Source organism: Myotis brandtii, unplaced genomic scaffold, assembly GCF_000412655.1.
Source record: "Myotis brandtii unplaced genomic scaffold, ASM41265v1 scaffold410, whole genome shotgun sequence".
Taxonomy (NCBI): domain Eukaryota; kingdom Metazoa; phylum Chordata; class Mammalia; order Chiroptera; family Vespertilionidae; genus Myotis; species Myotis brandtii.
Genome location: NW_005365764.1, coordinates 883172 through 903788, shown reverse-complemented (window position 1 = coordinate 903788; position 20617 = coordinate 883172). Strand labels below are relative to the sequence as shown.

At 38.9% G+C, this 20617-nt stretch overlaps 1 protein-coding gene across 13 annotated transcripts in view; it reads right to left on the bottom strand.

Moving 5' to 3' along the window:
* The window catches only part of KIF1B (kinesin family member 1B), a 132067-nt gene that overhangs the window by 111047 nt on the left and 403 nt on the right, over nucleotides 1-20617 (bottom strand). For all 13 annotated transcript variants that reach the window (XM_005873419.2, XM_014545472.1, XM_005873412.2 and 10 more), the window contains one exon: nucleotides 6796-6976. In XM_005873419.2, the coding sequence (XP_005873481.1) occupies nucleotides 6796-6901 (106 nt within the window). In that variant the 5' untranslated portion in view covers nucleotides 6902-6976. Of the gene's footprint in view, nucleotides 1-6795; nucleotides 6977-20617 lie in introns of those variants that run through there.

The window sequence follows — 20617 nt, the reverse complement described above, 5'->3', positions numbered from 1 at the left end:
ACGCCCCCGACTGGGGATGTGCCCGCAACCAAGGTACATGCCCTTCACCGGAATCGAACCTGGGACCCTTCAGTCTGTAGGCCGACGCTCTATCCACTAAGCCAAACTGGTTCGGCAGAAGGTTGTCTTTCTTATGAGATATTTTACAAGGCGAGAAACTTCCTGAAGTAAGGCATAAGGCAGTAAGAAGGACCCCACAGCCAGACAAAAGAACCACTGAAAAAGAAATAATGTGCTACTTACTCGAACTTGCTGGGAAAATGGATAAAAAAATAGCCCAGAATAATTACAGAATAATTTCCCCCAAAATACCACTTCATTATTTTCCGAATATAAAGAAAACAATAACAAGAAATGACAGTTACGTCAAAAGGATCCTCTTTTGTTCATTGTAGTAACCAGAAGACACATAATCCTTAGTTGTTCTCAGATCCAGGGCTATAAGAATAAGCCCCACAACAGGTACTTGTGAAAAATTATAAAATCTGCAAAAAAATCACACTTTCAACACCAACAGGCCATTAAGTTTTGTTCATACAATCAACCAACCCATTACTGACAAATCCTGAAAGTCATCTGCATTTTGGGAGTCAAACAAGATGGGAAGAAGCAGAAGAGTTTAGATGATATGCTTGGAACTGACCAAACACAATTTTGTTTTTATCACATACTCCAAAGTAACACACTCCAAAGTAATCAAATGCAATAAAAGTTTAAAGACACTGGAAAACAAAGAGAAATACACCTCACATCTCATCTAGAAGAGGGTGCAGTCTAAGTAATGCCCTTCTTTACGACCGTAAACTTTATCCCAGTAGAAGAAAAATGTAAGAAACTTAGGGACACATTTCAGAATTTCCACTGAGTAAGTTGCCACATGAGAAGTCATGAAATATTAAATAATATTGTGTCAGATAGAGAAGAAAAAACAAAATATGTTTTGGATCTGAGGAAAAGGAAGGGAGGCAAAGGCTGCTTTAAGGCAGGGGAGCAGAAGGATCCCGATGTAAAAAGGTCCCGCAGCAAAGGCAGTGGCCAGTAGACAGGCCTGTGCTAAAGAAGGGGCAGTAAGGATGACGGGCTTCCCCAACCCTGACACTGAGGGACAACCTCCCTCAAGGGAGAGAAGGAAACTGACAGTGTGAGACCCTCCCTTTACTTACCCATTCCAAAAGTCCCTCTAAAGGACAAAACTGGTTTCAACCAACTCCAATTGAGTAAATGCAGTATCATTTCACAGACAACTTTACTCCCCACCCCCAACACACACACACAACACGCACACACACGCACACTCACGCACACACACACACACGCACACTCACGCACACACAGCTATAGCTCCAAGTCCTGACACTATAGGATAAGTGCCGCTGGTACTCAAGCTGATCTCAATATATTTTACTGACCTCTTCTTCCTTTGCTGTATAAGCCTCTTTATCTTCTTATTGTTTACCTTCTTACATCCCAATAACTGACTGTCATTTAATCATTAATGTAAAAAGCAAGCATTCCTGTCTTTGGAAAAAGGAGGGGAAAACTGGCTAGAAGGCTTCAGAAATAGGGAATAGGAGGCAAATTTCATGGACTTGTGCCTATTCCTGGTCATTGGTATAGACAGGCACTGGAACACTGATCTCTATTTGTAAGATTAAGACTTTGTGTCTGTTTTTTCCTTTGCTTTTATATTACTTTTAAAATTAAATATTTAGTAGATATGTAGCAGATATATTTATAAAATATATGTAGAGTTTAAACAACAACAAAACAAAAGCCTGGGTACTCCCCAGCCAGTTACAGAACACGGCTCTCATCCTGCAGTTCCACTGGATGACCTTCCCAGATCTCTTGGCCCACCATCCCCCCTCTGAAACATGCTGAATTTTGTCATTATTACCTTACTTTTCTGCACAGTTTTACCCCATACATGTGCTTATATGGAGTAAGGAATACAGAACACAGCTTTGCATGTTTTGAAATTTATATATTTTTTAATATATTTTATTGATTTTTTATAGAGAGGAAGGGAGAGGGATAGAGAGTTAGAAACATCGATGAGAGAGAAACATCGATCAGCTGCCTCCTGCACACCCCCTACTGGGGATGTGCCCGCAACCAAGGTACATGCCCTTCACCGGAATCGAACCTGGGACCCTTTAGTCCACAGGCCGACGCTCTATCCACTGAGCCAAACCAGTTAGGACTTGAAATTTATATTAATATTAGAGGGCCAGTGCACGAAATTCATCCATGGGTAGGTTCCCTAGGCCTGGCTGGCAATCAGGGTCAACCTGTGGGGTGACTGGTGGGGCAATTGGAGGGCCCCTGCTGGCCCCGCCTTGGCTGGCCTGGGGCCTTCGAGCTGGGGGCAGTCTTGCGTTGAGCATCTGCCCCGTGGTGGTCAGTGCGCGTCATAGCGACCGGTCGAACCACCAGTCATTCCACCGTTTGGTCAATTTGCATATTAGACTTTTATTATATAGGAAAATACATGAGCTTCCTTTGCAACTTGTGAGGCTGTAGTTTATGTATGGTGTGTGTGTGTGTGTGTGTGTGTGTGTGTGTGTTGTAGCAGTAATTCTCTTCTTTGCTATATTCTATAATATATATGTACCATGGAGTTCTGGTCAAGATGGCAAAGTAGGTAAACACTGTGCTTGCCTCCTCCCAGGACCACAGTTGTAGTTGTATTACAACTAAAATCTAGAACAATCAATGTGGAGAACCCTCTGAAGACTAGCTGAACAGAAGTCCTAAACTAAGGAGTAAGGAAGAAGCCACAATGAGACTGAATTAATAAGTAAATAAAATATAACATGATTTATTTATCTGGTCCCTTGCTGATGGATACTGGGTTGTTTCTAGGTCAGTGATGGCGAACCTATGACACGTGTGTCAGAGGTGACACGCGAACTCATTTTTTGGTTGATTTTTCTTTGTTAAATGGCATTTAAATATATAAAATAAATATCAAAAATATAAATCTTTGTTTTACTATGGTTGCAAATATCAAAAAATTTCTATATGTGACACGGCACCAGAGTTAAGTTAGGGTTTTTCAAAATGCTGACACGTCAAGCTCAAAAGGTTCGCCATCACTGTTCTACGTGGTTGTTGTTGTTTTTTGTTTTGCTCTAAGAAAAATGAGTGCTGTTAGGAGTTTAAATGCCCAAATCATCAGCAGTTTTAGTGAGTCCCAGAGGAATGCACTACTTGGTAGAGGTTATAAAGAGAAATATGATTGGGCATGTGTAAGATACACAGTTCACAGAATGAATCCCGACAAAGAACAGGTTAAAAGAAAGTAGACATCCCATCTCTCAGATCAGAGCTCATGGTTAGAGGTGGACAAGTAGTAGATGAAGAGCTGGGTTTATCCTACTTCTCCAGCCACACTGTGAAGCACTTTGGGTGCTATGTTATGAAATTCACACTTTAGTCTGATCTAACTATAATTAACCCTGGCTTATCCCAGAAAAGACTTAAGGAGATCTCATTCTGATTCAAGGCTAGTGCCTCTTAACCCTTTTTGGGGACACAGATCTCTAAAAATGTAATAGAAGTGATTACTCCCTCCCAAAGAAAATGCTTAAGACATTTTTTGTGTGTTTTTTTATTTTGCATATAATTTCAAGGGACCATCTTGACAGACACTCAGAAGTCAATCCACAGGCCCCAAGAAAAGAAACCAAACTAAAATGCAAGTGAGAATTAGGTAATACTAATGAGAGAAAAAATACCTAAAGACTTAAAGACTAGAATACAAAATTCTAACCACTTAACCAAATAGAAACAATAAAAGTTCATCAAAATGCAGCAGGCGACTGTGGTAAGGAGGTAACTAGACAATAAAAAATGCTGCCTAAGTGGGAGAAACTTGGAATATAATGGGATATTATTAAACAAAGCCATTTGTGTATGCACTCGGGTCTCAAAAATGTCAAGGCAGTAACATTTATCTGTGCCATGGAAAATATTCCCTCTGAGACCAGAAAGTGCTTAAATAAAACTGCTGCTACTCAGTTTTCAGATCTGGCACATTCCCTAAAGTACCCTTCACCCTCTTCTACTTTTTCATAAGGTATCTTATGGCAGGAACATTCCATCTGCAATCAACTATAATCCCTGTGAGCAGCAGTTTAGGCTAGCTTGCCAGCATAGAAGTCTTTTAATGCAGCGAACACATGTGGCTATAGCAAATTCATTTCATTTTTTCAACAATTCTAGGTTCAAAATGCATGCTCTCTCCCAACCTTAAGTCCAATGTGTGTGTGTTTTTTTAAAGCCATTAATACTTTATAAACATAGCAAGTGGCTCACTTAAAATCTCTCATTTAAAAAGCATCTGGATTGCTTATTAGTCAAATTACTAATAAATTGCCATGTAAAAAAACCCCAAAAAATATAAAAATTAGTAGAAAACCAAAAACGCCAAAAATCCTAGAGAAAAACGACTCTGATACAATTAGATAACTAGCTTTCCAAGAACAAACACCTTTCAAGGAACCACAATTACTCCAAGCCCTGAGCCATGACAAAGTAAGTATTTAGCTAGAAAACTAGCCCTACTTTTTCCAAGGCCAATTCAGCGAAAGAGCATTTTTGTTCAAGTAGATTAATGGTAATTTAAAAGTCAAATTTCTCCTGCTGAACATTGACATGCGAGAAGCAATCTACTATAGCCAGATGAAGGTGAGAAGTACCAATATCTAGTCATAGCACAAGTTCTAATAAGCTACAATTCTGAAAATTTCCCCAAACTTACTGGATGTTTAGTTTATAATTCGATTTATTCCTCAAGGTCTAGCTAAAATGCCCTATCATCTATGAATCTTACATGTGTCCTTTGCCAAACTCACATTTGCACTTTTTAAAAATCCTTTTTTTATGGCAATTATCACTTTCATTTACTTTGTATTGAGGTTATTTTATTATATCTTATCTCTCCTACCTTGAACTAAAAACTCCTTAAGGGCAAAGTCCTATGGTACATACAATTCTGTAATTCCCTATAGGCACACAATTTAGTAGACTCTCAAAGAGGAAGGGAAAGACAGAAAGGGCAGGGCAGAGCAAAGCCACTCAGCCTGTAGTCTAGAAAAGTTTTGGACAAAATATGATGGAAAAACCACTGGTAGTTCAGCACTTTGCTTAAGGTGGTCCACAGACTGGTTTTTATAGAACTAGTACAATATATCCAGGCCTACTTTAACCAAATTAGTAATTACTTTTAGTAATAAAAACCAGCCCTAGCCCGTTTGGCTCAGTAGATAGAGCATTGGCCTGTGGACAGAGGGGTCCTGGGTTCAATTTCGGACAAGGGCACATGCCCAGGTTGTGGGCTCAATCCCCAGTAGGGGATGTGCAGGAGGCAGCCAATCAATGATTCTCTCTCATCATTGATGTTTCTATCTCTCTCTCCCACTCCCTTCTTCTCTGAAATCAATAAAAATATTTAAAATAATAATAAATAAAAGCAGGCATTTCTTCTTTAATGTTTTATCGAAAGACATATCAAGCCCTAGCTGGTTTGGCTTGGTGGATAGATCATCGGCCTGTGGACTAAAGGGTCCTGGGTTCAATTCTGGTCAAGGGCACATGCCCGTGTGTGGGCTTGATCCCCAGTGTAGGGCATGCAGGAGACAGCCGATCAATGATTCTCTCTCATCATTGATGTTTCTATCTCTCTCTCCCTCTCTGAAATCAATAAAGATATATTAAAAAAAAGACATATCAATATTTTCAATGGTTCTGGAGAGATTTTTTTATGGGTTATAAGCAAAAATTGGTACATAAGACATAGCCTCACAAGTTTTAAATTTTATGGCCCTATCCTAAAAAGGTGGCCAACTAGAAATCTTATTTTCTTCTCCAGTTTGTTATCTACCACAAGTGAAAACATCTGAAATCTTTCATCCAGAGTGAATATCATATTTGGGTAATTTTACTTTTCTACCTTAAACTGAGATTATTTTCTATGCAATCAAAATAAGGCAAAAAAGAGAGCTATGTATCTTTAAAAAATGAGATCTAACACCTTTTTTTAAATTAGCCATCAATAATCTCTTAATGAGCTTTTAATACATCTGATTAAAAAAAACAGCAAAGTCAGAAAGTCAAGCAGACCCAGACCCATTTCTCATAACTACCCAGAACTAAAGAAAATGTTTTAATTTTACCACATACTCTAATAATTTTATTCTCTTGGACAGTCAATGGATTACTGTTCTTTTATATTCTGTTTAGTACTTACCACACCATTAAACATACATAAAGTAGATACTTGCTAATAAATACTAGTAAACCCTATTAACTTATTATGGATAGTCTTTCATGCTAAAGTCACTCATATATGGACTCTAACGAACAAAATAAACTGATGAACAAAATAGATCCAGAGACACAGAAGCATAGAACAGACTGCAGACTCTGAGGGAAGGCAGGGGAGAGTGGTGGTGGTGGGGGGTGATGATCAACCAAAGAACTTGTATGCATAACCCATGGACACAGACAATAGGGTGGTGAAGGCCTGGGGCAGAGGGCAGGGGCGGACTAGAAGGGGTCAATGGAGGGGAAAAAGGGGACATATATAACACTTTCAACAATAAATATTTTTTTAAAAGAAATGAAAATACAATTATTAAATTAAAATACAATTGTTAAATTAAAATAATAGTAAAGTATAAAGTGGTAAGTGGTAATACGCAAATATTCATGTATTCTGATCACAGCAAGAAGGGACGGAGGAAGAATAGAAAAGTGAAATATAACTGATAGAAAACAACATGTACTTACTAGTCGAGTTGCCTTGCATCTGAATGATGCACTTGGACTCTTTGCTGGTCTCTCGAGAATTGAAAGGCCGCACTCGAACAGCCACCTTCACTGAGGCTCCCGACATTCTGATGGTCTTGTTATATAATTGCAGTCCAGAAATAAAGAATCAAATCTTCTTTTGAAGTTATGTTCAAGTTTCCTTTGAAAATAAAAAAGTTCCATAGAAGGCAGTCAGAATTAAAGAAAGCTTGGGCTAACTTGAGCATATGAGCTACTTTCTTATATCTTAGGACTATTTTTGTTTCCATTTCTAAAAACCTCATTCCCTATAAGTCTTATATTCTCGACAGTAAATTATCCATTAGAAAATTAAGACTGAAATTTGTTTTCCTACTCCATTACCTCTTTACCATACCTAAAAAGTCCCTAACCTTAATTTAATAAAAAAATGTAACTGCAAAGTAACAGGCAATTAGCTTGCTCTGTTTTTCTTACACAAGTACATTCCCATCTGCAAAATGACTTAATACTTTAGAGAAATGCACTGAACTTTCTGTATACTTCAATTCTAGCTTGAAACATTCAGTTATATGATGTATAATTAAACAGCAAAGGACAAAGAGTTCCAGCTTGCTCCTTTAACTTCTATGTACTCAAAGATTTCCTTAACTTAGATCCTTTCATATGTATCTCATTTGACCCTCACAACCATTCTGTACAATAAGCAGAGAAGACTCCAAGAAACAGAGGAAAAAATGTGAATATTTTTCAGAGGAATGGTTTCCCTCTCAACAGAACAAAACAGACACCCTTCTGTGAAAAGAATCCATATAAGTAATTTCCACAAGAAAAAACCAAATCTCAATCCGTACTCTATCCCGTTAATCTTTTATGTATATAAAAGGCTAATAGGCAAACTGTCTCCTTGGGAGTTCAACGAGGAGACTGGGAATTCGATTGCTTGCTATGATGTGCGTTGATCACCAGGGGTTGGCGTGGAACAAAGGAAGGCCCCAGCCGGCAGCTGGCAGCCAGGGAAGGAAGGCCCTGGCTGGCAGCTGGAAGGCCCTGATCGGCCCTGATCGCCGGCCAGGCCTAGGGACCCTACCTGTGCACAAATTTTGTGCACCAGGCCTCTAGTATAAACATATTCAGGAACCAAACAAAAGAAAAATACTTTTGTGTGCAATTAGCAGGGAACCACAACAGAACTTAATTTAAATCTGACCAATTTTTTTCCACATAACTAAGTAGGAATGCTAACCTCGTTGCACAACTACAAAAGTTTTCCACAAGAAAAGGCATAAAAAAAATAAAGCTACTCTCTACTTCATTACCTATCTTATTTTCTCAACAGCATTATCACTATTTGGAAGTCTTGTTTTTTGAAACATGTCTGTTGTCCATCTCTCTCACACCACCATCAGAATGTTCACAGATCTTATTCACTAGCACTTAGAACAGTACCTGATGAAAGAACTCAGTAAATGTTTGTTGAAAGAATGAATTAATGAGTTAAATTTCCCAGTTGTAAAAGTTGTCTGTTCAAGTCCTTTGCCTGGTTTACTGACTTTTGTTTTTGTTCCAAATGATTACAGTATTTATTAATACTGATATTTTCATATTTGCCGAAATGCCTTTTCCAGTCCCTTTCCTACTTTATTTTACATTAAACATAGTTCTTTTTAAAAAAATATTTTTTTTTATTGATTTCAGAGAGGAAGGGAGAGGGAGAGACAGAAACATAATGATGAGAGAGAATTATTGACCAGCTGCCACACTGGGGATCAAGCCTGCAACCCAGGCATATGCCCTGACCAGAAATCAAACCATGACCACCTGGTTCATAGGTTGATGCTCAACCATTGAGCCACACTGGCCAGGCAGATAGTTCTTTTTTAATATATTGAACATTTATTGTGATCACATTTTTCAAATGAAAGCTTAGAGTTTTTAACCCTCCCAATCAATTTGGCATGATCTAAGTTAAGTACCATACTTTGCCAAGAGAGAATGAATGAAGCAGTCCGAAAAAGACAGAACACATTTCAACCTCTAGAGTCCATTTTGATACACAGCCATCATCTCAACATTTAACATGTCCCATTACTTTCTCCCCCAAACTAGCAATCTCTGCCAATCTTCCTATTTATATCTGGCCCCATACCATAAATCTTAAGAGTCATCTTTGTTTCCCTCTCTTTGAATTCTTTTATTAGTGTTAACATTATTAATGAAATGCCATATGAAAACTTTAAAAACTAATTTGCATTTTCTATCTCTTCCTTCCTCTCATTCCCATTGCCATTACCCCAATCTATGCCCTTACTACCTCATGCTTAGCATACTCGGAATAGCGGAACTGATCTTTGAGTTTTTAGGGGTTTCTCGGGTGTGTTTTTTTTTATGTTTTTATTTATTTCAGAGAGAGGAAGAAGGAAGGAGAGCGGTAGAAACATCAATGATGAAAATCACTGACCGGCTTCCCCCTGCGCCCCCAACTAAGGATCAAGCCTGCAACCCAGGCATGCGCCCTGACCAGGAATTAAACCCAGACCTCCTGGTTCTTGGGTCAACATTCAACCACTAAGCCACACCAGCCAGGCAAGATTTTAGTTTTAATTAGGGTTGATAAAATAGAATCGTACAAAGGTCTTTTGAAACACACATGGTGACAGAAGGAAACTAGACTTTGGGTGATGAACATACACATGTAGTATTATAAAGTTACACACCTGAAATTTATGTTATTAACCAATGTTACTCCAATAAATTTAATTTTAAAAAAAAGCAAATGAGCCTAAACTCCCCAGTGTTGAGATAGGCCCCAGGTATGGGTTGTTTAATTTCCCAAAGATTATGTTACAAATCTCCAGCTGAGAACCCTGCTTTAAGCAACTGTTTAACCCTGCTGTAATATTACTCTTTCCAAAGCATGACTTGCAATTTCACTTCCAAACTCAAATACTTTCTCTCATTTCCCAGTGCTTATAAAATCAAAATCAAAGTCAAGGTACTCTGTGTTCTAGTCAAGCTCCTTTACTATACCATCCATATTGTTCTTTCACTCCTCCTAACAATTTCTCCTACAATGGGCATATGAATTTTCATTTTTTCCTCTATTTGACAGTTTAGCTCCAGTCTTACCTCTTCTAAAATGGCTGCCCAAACGTTCCAGGAATCACTGGTATTTCCTGCAGCATTTATAGCCCCCAACACATTGTGAGAACACTGCTATCATTTTACATAACTGCATTCTACCTTGTATTGTTCTTTAAGAGCTTCCCAAAGTAAAAATGCTATTTTCTCAAAAATCTCTTTGAACTTGGGCTTCTTGAAAAAATGGCTATTTCCAAGTCTAGGCAAGAAATTTCAAGATGATTCTGGAACATGTTAGTATGATCATAAGCAAGAAATCTGTCAAAGATGAATAAGATCATGGCAAAGGGACACAGATGCCAACTTAAAGGGACTCCAAAGATGGGATAATTAAAATATAAAAATACATATATACATAGTACAAATAGAGTGAAAAACATCAAATATATAAATTCATGAGTTTATAATACCTTAAAAAACCTCATTATTCTGAAGACCGGCAAATAAAATAATTGGGTACATATCCAATTTGTATATCCTGTATAAATTATATTCCAGCCCGGTCGGTGTGGCTCAGTGGTTGAACACTGACCTATGAACAGGAAGTCATGGTTCAATTGCCGGTCAGGGCACGTACCTGGTTGTGGGCTCGATCCCCAGTGTGGGATGTGCAGCAGGCAGCTGATCAATGATTCTCTCTCATCATTGATGTTTCTATCTCTCTCTCCCTCTCCCTTCCTCTCTGAAATCAATAAAAATATATTTTTTAAAAAACAAAACTATATTCCAGAATAGCCAGAGTCAATGTGGGCAACTTCTTCTTCAAAGAAAAATGCCAGCTAATAAATGCAAAAGAAATGACAGAATTAGGATGTCACCATTTTCTAACCTTACTGATATAAAGGCTCTCTGCAACAATCATCACTAGCTGCTAAAAAGCCTTAGATGAAAGTCTGGTTGATGTGGGAACATTACAGTATATGCATTAGGCGACAACATCTGAATCAAACTGAACATTATTAAAAGTGGGACACCTAGGTGGGTTATGCTCCATGTGCTACAACAGGAAACCCAGCAAAACCTATTAAGTACTTTTATCCCAAACCCTTAAAAAAAAAACTGAATAGAATCAAGCTTCAGATCTAACTACCAGTTTACAGAACATAAAGGAAGCAAAGAAGTAATTTAAATGACACCTAAAAGATACAATCAGCCAAAGCCAAAATATAGAAAAAATCTACAGGTCAACTCACCCAGTTTCTTCAAATAAATGGAAGAGGGGGAATAATTAAAGAGACTAGTGTTAGTTGTCAACCAAATGCAGTGATTTTTTAATCAAGAAAATCTGTAAAAAGATGTTTTTTATATAATCATAGAAGTCTAAACATAGACTGGGTATCAGATGATATTAAGGAATTGCAAATAAACAAAAGCTGAAACCTCCTTGCTGGGTTTTAGCTATAAAGTACATATTCATTTGCAACTAGGAAGCAAAACACTAAGATATGTAATATTCTAATGTCCCCATACATATACTTCTCAAAACACTGTTTGACTCCTCTACCTAGCTTTCCTGCCAGCATTTCATTCTACATAACACAACCAAAGTCAAAGTATCCCTCCACCTCCCTGGAACAACACAGGCTCTTCCATTTCTTTTCTATTTCTTTTACTGTTCTCACCATCCCCCTGTTCCCACACAGGTCAAACAGCTGTTTCCGCTATCCATCTAATCAACTGCCAAATCACCTATTTCTACCACCACTTTCCCTCGTAGGGCTTCAATACTTCTCACCCAAGACTGTTAACTTTCTTAACCACTTTCTTTCTTACTCCTACCCAAGCGTACTACACAATACTGCCATTTTCATTGACTCCATCCATACTACACAATATTGCTAGATTCATCTTCCTGAAGTACAAGTCTGTTCATATAACTATCCACTTAAAGATCCTCAAAGCTTCTCTACTGTTGACCAAGCAATGATGGAACTGCCCGCAGTGGCATTCGATGTGTTCTGCAACATAAACCACCTATTTTTCCTAGCCCACAAAACACTGCCTTACATCCACATTCCTTAACAATCTCTCACCAGAGGGCTTCCTAAAAGTATCTCATGTTTTTGTGTCCCTATGCCTTTGTTCCAACATTCCCTCTACCCACTTGGTGCTTCCTCCCCTCCAGTACTTCTCAAAATCCAATGTATTTTTCTGGGACCTTCTCATATGCTACATCTCTAAAGCCCTCATAGATTCTCCCCACTCCTCAAACCAAATACAAATGCTTCTCCATTTAATATTGCTCAATTCATTGATCCTACCCAGGGCAGAATAAGTTACTTTTCTTATCTCTTCTGTAGATTTTAAGTTCCTTAAGGACAAGAACAGAATCTTAGTCATGCTTCTAATCCCCCTTATCACAGGGTCTTGAATATACAGTATAGAGGTTAAAATATTTTAGTTGAATTCCTAGTTACTGTATGTCAACAGAGTGATGGAATAAAAAAAAAGTTGTTCCAAAACACAGACAGGAAACGGGATAAACTTAATTTCAAATTTCTTCCTAATTAAAAAAGTTAACAGTCATTCTTTTTTTTTGAAAGTGATGTACATTTTAAAATTACTTTCTCTAACCAACCTGAACCTAGATATTTTTTCTGCTTTCACTGTCCTGTAATAATACTGCAACCATCTCCACAGTGAGTTAAAACTCTATACAGTAATAAGAAACTATAGTTAAGTGGACAATTGGAAGTGTTACTCTGTTACCATTATAAACAGTATCTCTTTTAACAGAGATGTCCATCAAAACATTACAGTTTCAAAACTCCCTGATCCTTTTTAAAAAATGGCCAATTATATAAATCTGAAATCGAGTTTAAATTCCAATGACAAACAATAATTACAGACTATTTTAAAGAAGTTATAGAAAAATAAAAAATAGCCTAAAAATACTTTTTCCAAATTTTGAAAAGCCAAAAGAAGAAAGACAGGTAGGAAAGGCAGCCATACATACTCTGAATCACTTACACAGCCTCAGTTCTAGACTGTTCCTCTGACCACTTTTCCTTCCTTATGACATACAATTAGAAGCCTTAGGAAAGTGGAATGGAGCAAAAATTCCAGGAGCATCCACTAACAATAAAGGAATAAACACTTAATAAAAAAAACGTTTAGGACTAATTCATTTTAATTTTTCTAAATATCTGACCAATTGCTTAATTTTGATCTTGTGCAATTCTCACTTGTTTTCAGAAGTACCCTGGATTATTAGGAACCTAAGAGGAAGACTAATTCTCAAACTGACCTTTCAGCAAAGTGAACAGGAACAAAATAATGCTAGCCATTTGTAAGGCATAAGCGTCTATAGACACAAGCGGCAGACCTTTTTTAATTAAATTCAAATTATCATGGCAGTTAACTGGCTAGTTTTAGTTGGTTTGTTTTTGTAATATCCCTTTTCTATAGAAAACAGCCAGGATTATATTCCTAAAACAGAGGTCCGTTCATGTTCAATTGGTTTCCACAGCCTCAGAACATAAACTAAAAATGTAAGGGCCTCCACAATTCAACCTCCTTTCCCAGTCTCAGTTTTCACTGCCCAACTTTAGCTTCTTCTCCACCACGCACCCTCTTACTACACCAAACATCCAATTCGTGGAAACCCAATCTCCCTTCTTACCTATTATAAATCCATATCTTTTGAGGACAAAGTCAAATGTCACCATGAATCAGGAAGCATTAATTCATGCATTCCTTAATGTCCCCCTTTGAGTCAAAAGTTCTTTTCTCTTTGCTCCCAAAAAACGCTGTGCTGATACCTCATTTTTCTATTTATTTCATTTTGCCCTATGATACAGTCAGTAGTTAACTTAACTCTCCTACACTTATACTTTATTCAGTACATTTTTCACAAGTGAAAATAAAATTTAACCAAAAAAGTCTTTTAGTAGTAAAATTAATATTCGTACAATTTGCTACACAAGCAAGCTTATTTAAAAGACTACAGGCCAATGCCCTAACCGGTTTGGCTCAGTGGATAGAGCGTCGGTCTGCGGACTCAAGGGTCCCGGGTTCGATTCTGGTCAAGGGCATGTACCTTGGTTGCGGGCATATACCCAGTAGGGGGTGTGCAGGAGGTAGCTGATCGATATTTCTCTCTCAGCGATGTTTCTAACTCTCTATAAAAAACTCTCCCTTCCTCTCTGTAAAAAATCAATAAAATATATTTTAAAAATAAAAGACTACAGGCCAAGCTCACGATTAAATCATGCACGTGTAGGGTTCCCTAGGCCTAGCTTGCCATCAGGGCCATGTCCAATCAATAAAATATATTTAAAAAAATAAAAAATAAAAGACTACAGGCCAAGCGCACGATTAAATCATGCACGTGTAGGGTTCCATCAGGGCCATGTCCGCCACCCTGCTATGCCTTGCACGCTCCGAGGACACTGCTGGCGCCCCGCGGCACTCCACTGACGCTGCCATCGCCCCAGAGGGTAGGGTGGGGGGAAGGCCAGAGAGATGCTCCATGCACCTCCTGGTTACTGGTCATTTGGTAGTTCCAGCATTACAGCCACTGGCCTTTTATAATATAGATCATCTTTTCCACTGAATTACATTTCAAAGAATGTATTATAACTTAAAGAATGGGTACCCAAGCCCTGGCTGGTGTGGCTCAGTGGATAAAGCGTCGGCCTGCGGACCAAAGGGTCCCAGGTTCGATTCCAGGTCAAGGGCACATGCCTGGGTTGCAGGATCGATCCCCAGTAGGGGGCGTGCAGGAGGCAGCCAATCAATGATTCTCTCTCATTGTTGATGTTTCTATCTCTCCCTCTCCCTTCCTCTCTGAAAGCAATAAAAATATATTTAAAAAAAAAAAAAAGAATGGGTACCCAAAAGTATCGGTAGGTAGCAAGTTCATTTTGAGATGCTATGAATATTTCCTTGTTATTATAAGTTTTGCATCTCTCCGTCTAATATTTTCCATGAAGACCAAGCATGTTTTAGGACCCAATAAAACTGTGTCACTGACCATGGCTATACTGATAAAATGGCCCATTTCAAAATGTAAAAATTTATTTTTGTATATGAATTACCTGTCTATTCTTAGTTTCTGACTCTATAGACAAAAATCAGCCATGAGCCCAGCTGTGAAAGCTTAAAATGGACCACATGTTAGAAAAGCTTCTTTCTGCACTCCAACCCAAGGCCAAAAATCAGACTGCACAGGAAGAGTCACCTGCAGACTGGATTTTCAGTCTCAAATGGGGCTACAATTAAGAAGTCAAGGATCCTCCTTTGCACTGATAACAGGATTTTATTCTCAGAAACCAAAAAGGTGCTCAAGAAAACAATAGCTCCTATGGCTTAAAACAAATAATTCTAAATGAGAGCGATTTTTTCCCTTTTCTCTTAAAAGTTGGGATAGTTAGTTCATTCTAGTCTCTGAAGCTACAGCCTATCATTTTATTCTGGCAGATCCACGGGGAACTCTGCTACTCAAACCCCAACAGAGAAGTTCTCTATTGTCAAAGTGGATGACAACATCTACTCCAGGCTAAAATTTGACATGAGTCAAGAATTCTTGTGAAATCTGCCCCTGACTACACCTATCTATCTGGGCAAGAATGCAGGTCAAACTTTTCTCTATGTCAACAATGTGTCGATCTTGCCACAGGATAAACCAGTACCCAAAGGTTAATAGCTTTGTTTTTGTTTAGGTGACAACATAGAATACAAGTACTCTAGGCTCTGACCAGGGTTAAATAATGAGATCCTGCCGGAATTTATCTTTATAGAAAGTTATACACCTGAACCACATTAGTCATATCTCTTTCACAGAAAAGACTTTAGTTATATTTTAATGCTGTATTCTCAGTTTGGAAAGTGAGTGGGTTACTTTTTTTTACAAAGGTCTTTGAAGAACATTTCTTCCTTTTACTTAATAACCTGTTGGAAACACTCAGTATGTACATGTTTGTATCCACATGTTTGTATAGATGACTATAACATTTTTCTTTTAGAATGTCTGTAGAATTTATTATCAGAAAAAAAGTTTTTCTTGACAAACCATTAGCCTTCTTTTACCAAAATGAAAATTGTATAATTTATCTGTCCCTTTTACCTTGAATTCCAAAAGTTTCACAACTAAATTACAATAACCATGTTATACAAATTGCTGCAGTTGGTATATATTTACTTTTCCTCCTGTTACATAGATTTTTCTTTCTTATTCATATTTTAACAGCCTCATTTGTATATATGCTATTTGTGGTAAGCTGCTCAAATCCTTTTTAGATGCAGTAAGTGCTATAATTTATAAATAAAGAGAACTTTCCTGTAATAGCCTAGTCTGCTACATAACATTAGAAATATGGTATGTACTCAAAATTCTGGTTCCTAAAAACAAATAAAGTAAGCCTTTAATACAAATAAAGTTATACAAAAATTGGTGTTGAAAGAATTTGATAGCCATGTGAGTGGCCAGAACAGCAGGAAGCCCAAGAGACTGAAACTAGCCCCACCAAAACACCAGCAGACAAAAATTCAACGAGGAGTGAAATGAGCAATACTTTCAATCCTGCAAAGGTGTGAAGGGTGCCCCCTGTTCTCAACAATAAAGACCTGGAAACCTGAGCAAAAGCAGGGTCAACGAAGTGGAGCTAGTCTGTGGTGTTCTTGGGAGTAATTAGGAGGCAAAGAAGTAGAAATGCAAGTATCCTTGCAGCTTCTAGAACCTGGTTGTGGGAGGCAGGAGAGAGGGAATTAGGAGCATATAGAAACAAAGGAGGGATTTCTCTCTCCCCACATTCCCCCCCCTTTCTTTTCCTCCACATGCCTTTTTAAATTAAGAAAGACGTGAAAGTTTCTATACTTTATTTATTAGGTACCTACAACGTGCCAGGCAGTTCCAGCACCCTGGGATAAATCAATGAACAACACAGATAAACATCGTTGCTATGGAGGAGCTTACATTCTAGCAGGAGGAGGGAGGGCATTAATGAATTATGCCCAGCCGGTATTGCCCAGTGGTTGAGCATTGACCCAGGCACAGAGAGATCACCAGTTGGATTCCGTCCGGGCACAAGCCCGGGTTGGGGACTCAATCCCCATTAGGGGGCATGCAGGAGGCATGATGTTTCTATCTCTCTCTCCTTCTCTCTTCTTCTCTCTCTAAAATCAATAAAAAATGTATTTTTAAAAATAATAAGTTATAGAGAATGTTAGTGATAATAAGCATTATAAGGGAGGTCAAGTACAACAAAGTCAGGGAGGTCTGAAGGGTAGTGGGGAGGAGTGCTGTGCAGGTGCATAAATGAGGTCAGGGTAGGCCTGAAGAGGTGGTGAGACTTGAAGGAAGTGAAGGACTCAGCCAACCAGATTTCAGGGAAGAGTATTCCAAGCAAAAGAAAGAGAGCAACGGCCATAAGGTGGGAATGTACCTGCTGTATTCAAGGAACTGTGGGGACCGCCTGCCAGGGGGAAAGAGGAGTAACCAATACCTAAGTCCCTAAAATTAGAAGGCAGTGATATCCAGGATACAGGCCAAGGGATTAGCTGGAGTCAAGGAGGGTAAGAAAGAAGGCAGAGAAGTTTGTAAGCAGAGGGAGAGGAAGCTGAGGGAGTTCATGTCTTTTTTTCCCCTATGAGGTTGGCAAGGTAAGGTTTTATGTGAGCATGGAGCAGTGGGGAGGCCTGAGTAAAGTGATCAAGATTTTAGAATAGCCACTGTGGAGAACCGGGGAGGGGACTGAGCAGAACTGCTTGAAAAGATACCAAAGGGAGACCTAAGACCACACACATTAATCGTGGTACTAATCCCAGTACAATGTGAAGTTTCTCCATAACACAGAGTAAAAACAGAGGGTTTGGATGGTAGAAATGATGCCAGGCTGGCATCTGCATAGTGGGTCTTGCAGAATAAAAAAGAATAATTATAAACTGCATAGCAAGAAAATAGCTGAAGCAATGCACCCCAGAAGTCACAGTATAGGAAAGGAAGACAAGGAAGTAAAATCTAGAAGAGGCTGATGGTCCAGGAGACTTGAGTTGGGAGAACACACAGAAAGAGATTGCGAAAGTGAGAGCTATAAATGATCAGAGTTTAAGATCTGACGGCAAATTTGATATCTTTAGGAGATCTGAGGGTGACAATGTGTTAGAAGATGTGGCCACAATTCTGAGCTACTGGAACAGAATGAAACCAGCATTTGCTTGAGCTGAAGTCAAGGAATTTTAAATTTAAGGGTAGTTAGTTACAAAGTAAGCTCAGCATGGTGGTTACTTACTACTTCTAGTGACCTGAGGAAGTCACTTAACCTCTGTTTCAGTTTATTCATCTATAAAATGGGGATAATAGTATCTATCTCATATGGTTGTTGTAAGGATAAAATTAGTGAATAAGTGCAAAGTGCTTTAGAAAAGAGCCTGGCATATAGAAAGAACCTGATATGATCATTATTGTTGCTGGGATGATGTCAGAAATTCAGATGGGCCCTAGCCGGTTTGGCTCAGTGGATAGAGCATCAGCCTGTGAACTGAAGGGTTCCGGGTTTGAGTCCGGTCAAGGGCACATACCCGGGTTGCGGACTCAGTCCCCAGTAGGGACATGCGGGAGGCAGCCAATCAATGATTCTTTCTCATCATTGATGTTTCTCTCTCTCCCTCTCCCTTCCTCTCTGAAATCAATAAAAATATATTTTTTTTAAAAAGAAAGAAATTCAGATGGACAAGAGAACTACGTTAAGTATCAAAGTCATCAAATACAGCAATGGTCGAGGATGGCATTGTTGAATGATACGCTTTGGTGTAAACAATGTGATATTATTTAAAATATTTTAAAACCCATTATTTACATATGACAAAACATATTCACAAAAGCCATAAAAGTACCACTTGAATCTTAGGTAAAAGTATTTTATGGGAGAAAGGCTCTGACTAAAAACCATGGAAACCACCATGGCACGGGCAGCAGCAGCACACTCAATTGTATTATAACAGAAAAGAGGTAGAATTACCTTACCTTACCATATCTTTTCAAATGGTAAAATGTAAGTTCCTTGAAGGTAAAGAATTAAATCTCTTCATGCACTCTCAATTAATTAGCAATGAATGTCATAAAAGTGACCATAAATGAATCACTGGACCATTAACCAAAAAGTCAGAGAGGTACACAATACCTTTTTCAGGTTTTCTTATCTTAGTCACATCTGTTTCATTTATCTCCTATACTAATGAGCTGCAAAGGAAAAGTTCCAAATGTATTTATATTTATTCACACCCTTTTGGGGACTCTAGAAATTCACCAGTATCTGTTCCAATAAGGCCATTTTTCAGAGAGAACTACATGAAGTAGACATGCTATATCTCTCACTTCGGAGCCTGGTGAAACTATATCCTATCAGTTTACAAGACCAAAGGGTAGGCTTATGCCTGGAAAAGACCTGCTGTGATTAGCAGCCTGGCAAGGGGCTTACAAAAAGAAGGCAGGGGCCCAGTGGTGTCCTTGACTTTGTACCCCGGACAAGACCATAGCAGGGAAGTGGCTAGAAAGCGTTGGCTGTGGAGACAGATACTCTATTGGCACTCTTCTTGGGAGTTTACTCCCTGCACAAACTCAAAGAGGGAAAGAGGAAAGGCAGTAAAAAGAAAAACTGCATTCGTATCTGGTCTTGAAAAGCAAAAACAGTCTGTTCTAAGCCTCAGAAGCTGTACTTAATGGGACAAATTTTGGAAAAACATTCATCAGGGCAGAGCGGCACAGACTCATAAAATCTTGCCTCCAATCAGATCCACAATCAGGTCTGATTTTACCAAATGCTGAAATTATATTAAATCACAATTTTTTCAGGCATTTTTTTTTTTTACTAATAAAGTCACTGTAAAAATTTAAAACGTGTATTTCTTAATTGGGGCATGAAATTTTAAAACATTCTGTACTTCTCTCATATTAATGTAATGCAAAAAACCCCACTAGTTTCTGTTGAAGCCACTTTTGATTCAACCAAGTTTTAAAAGGAAATCTTAACAAAAAGACAGTGTTACGACTTTTCTTAGAAAACCTTATCCAAAATTTTTTACTTTTTCAACATAAGTTATAGGAACTCATTCATTAAGAAATGGAGTGTGAATGAAAGCAAAGGACACAAAGGAGGTGCGCATGGCACTCTCTAGGGCCTGTCCACATCCAGGAGGTGGGAAAAGCCATCGATTGCAGGTTCATGCTGAATTCTGGTAGTGATCACTTCCAGATCTGCTCTCCGATGCCAACGTGCGTGCAGTCTTCCCATCCCATCCTCAAACAGTGCGTTAACCACCCCTCTGGTCTCCTAACCCAGCAGCCATACCACATTCATGAGAAAGCATCACCGCGCTTCTTAAAGAACTCGAGCTGGGATTTTATTATGACTAAGCTACGCTGACAAAACGCCAGCCTTTAAGTGACATCCACCCTGATGGACCACTTCGTAAGAGCTATTCCCACCCAACCACCAGACCTTCCTGAGGCTGAGACCGACCCGTCTGTGACACAAAGCAACGCGTTCAATGTCAGGAGAACAGCTGCCTGGAACAGCGAGCAAGGGATCTGTCGACGCTCTAATTTCAGCTCCTCCAGATTCCACAGAGATGACCACCTGCGTCCTGGGGAAGGCGGCCGCAGGCCTCTCCCGCGGTCAGCACATCCCGGCCACCTTACCCCCTGCACCGGGAGCTGCCGCGAGCACCGACCCCTCCCAGG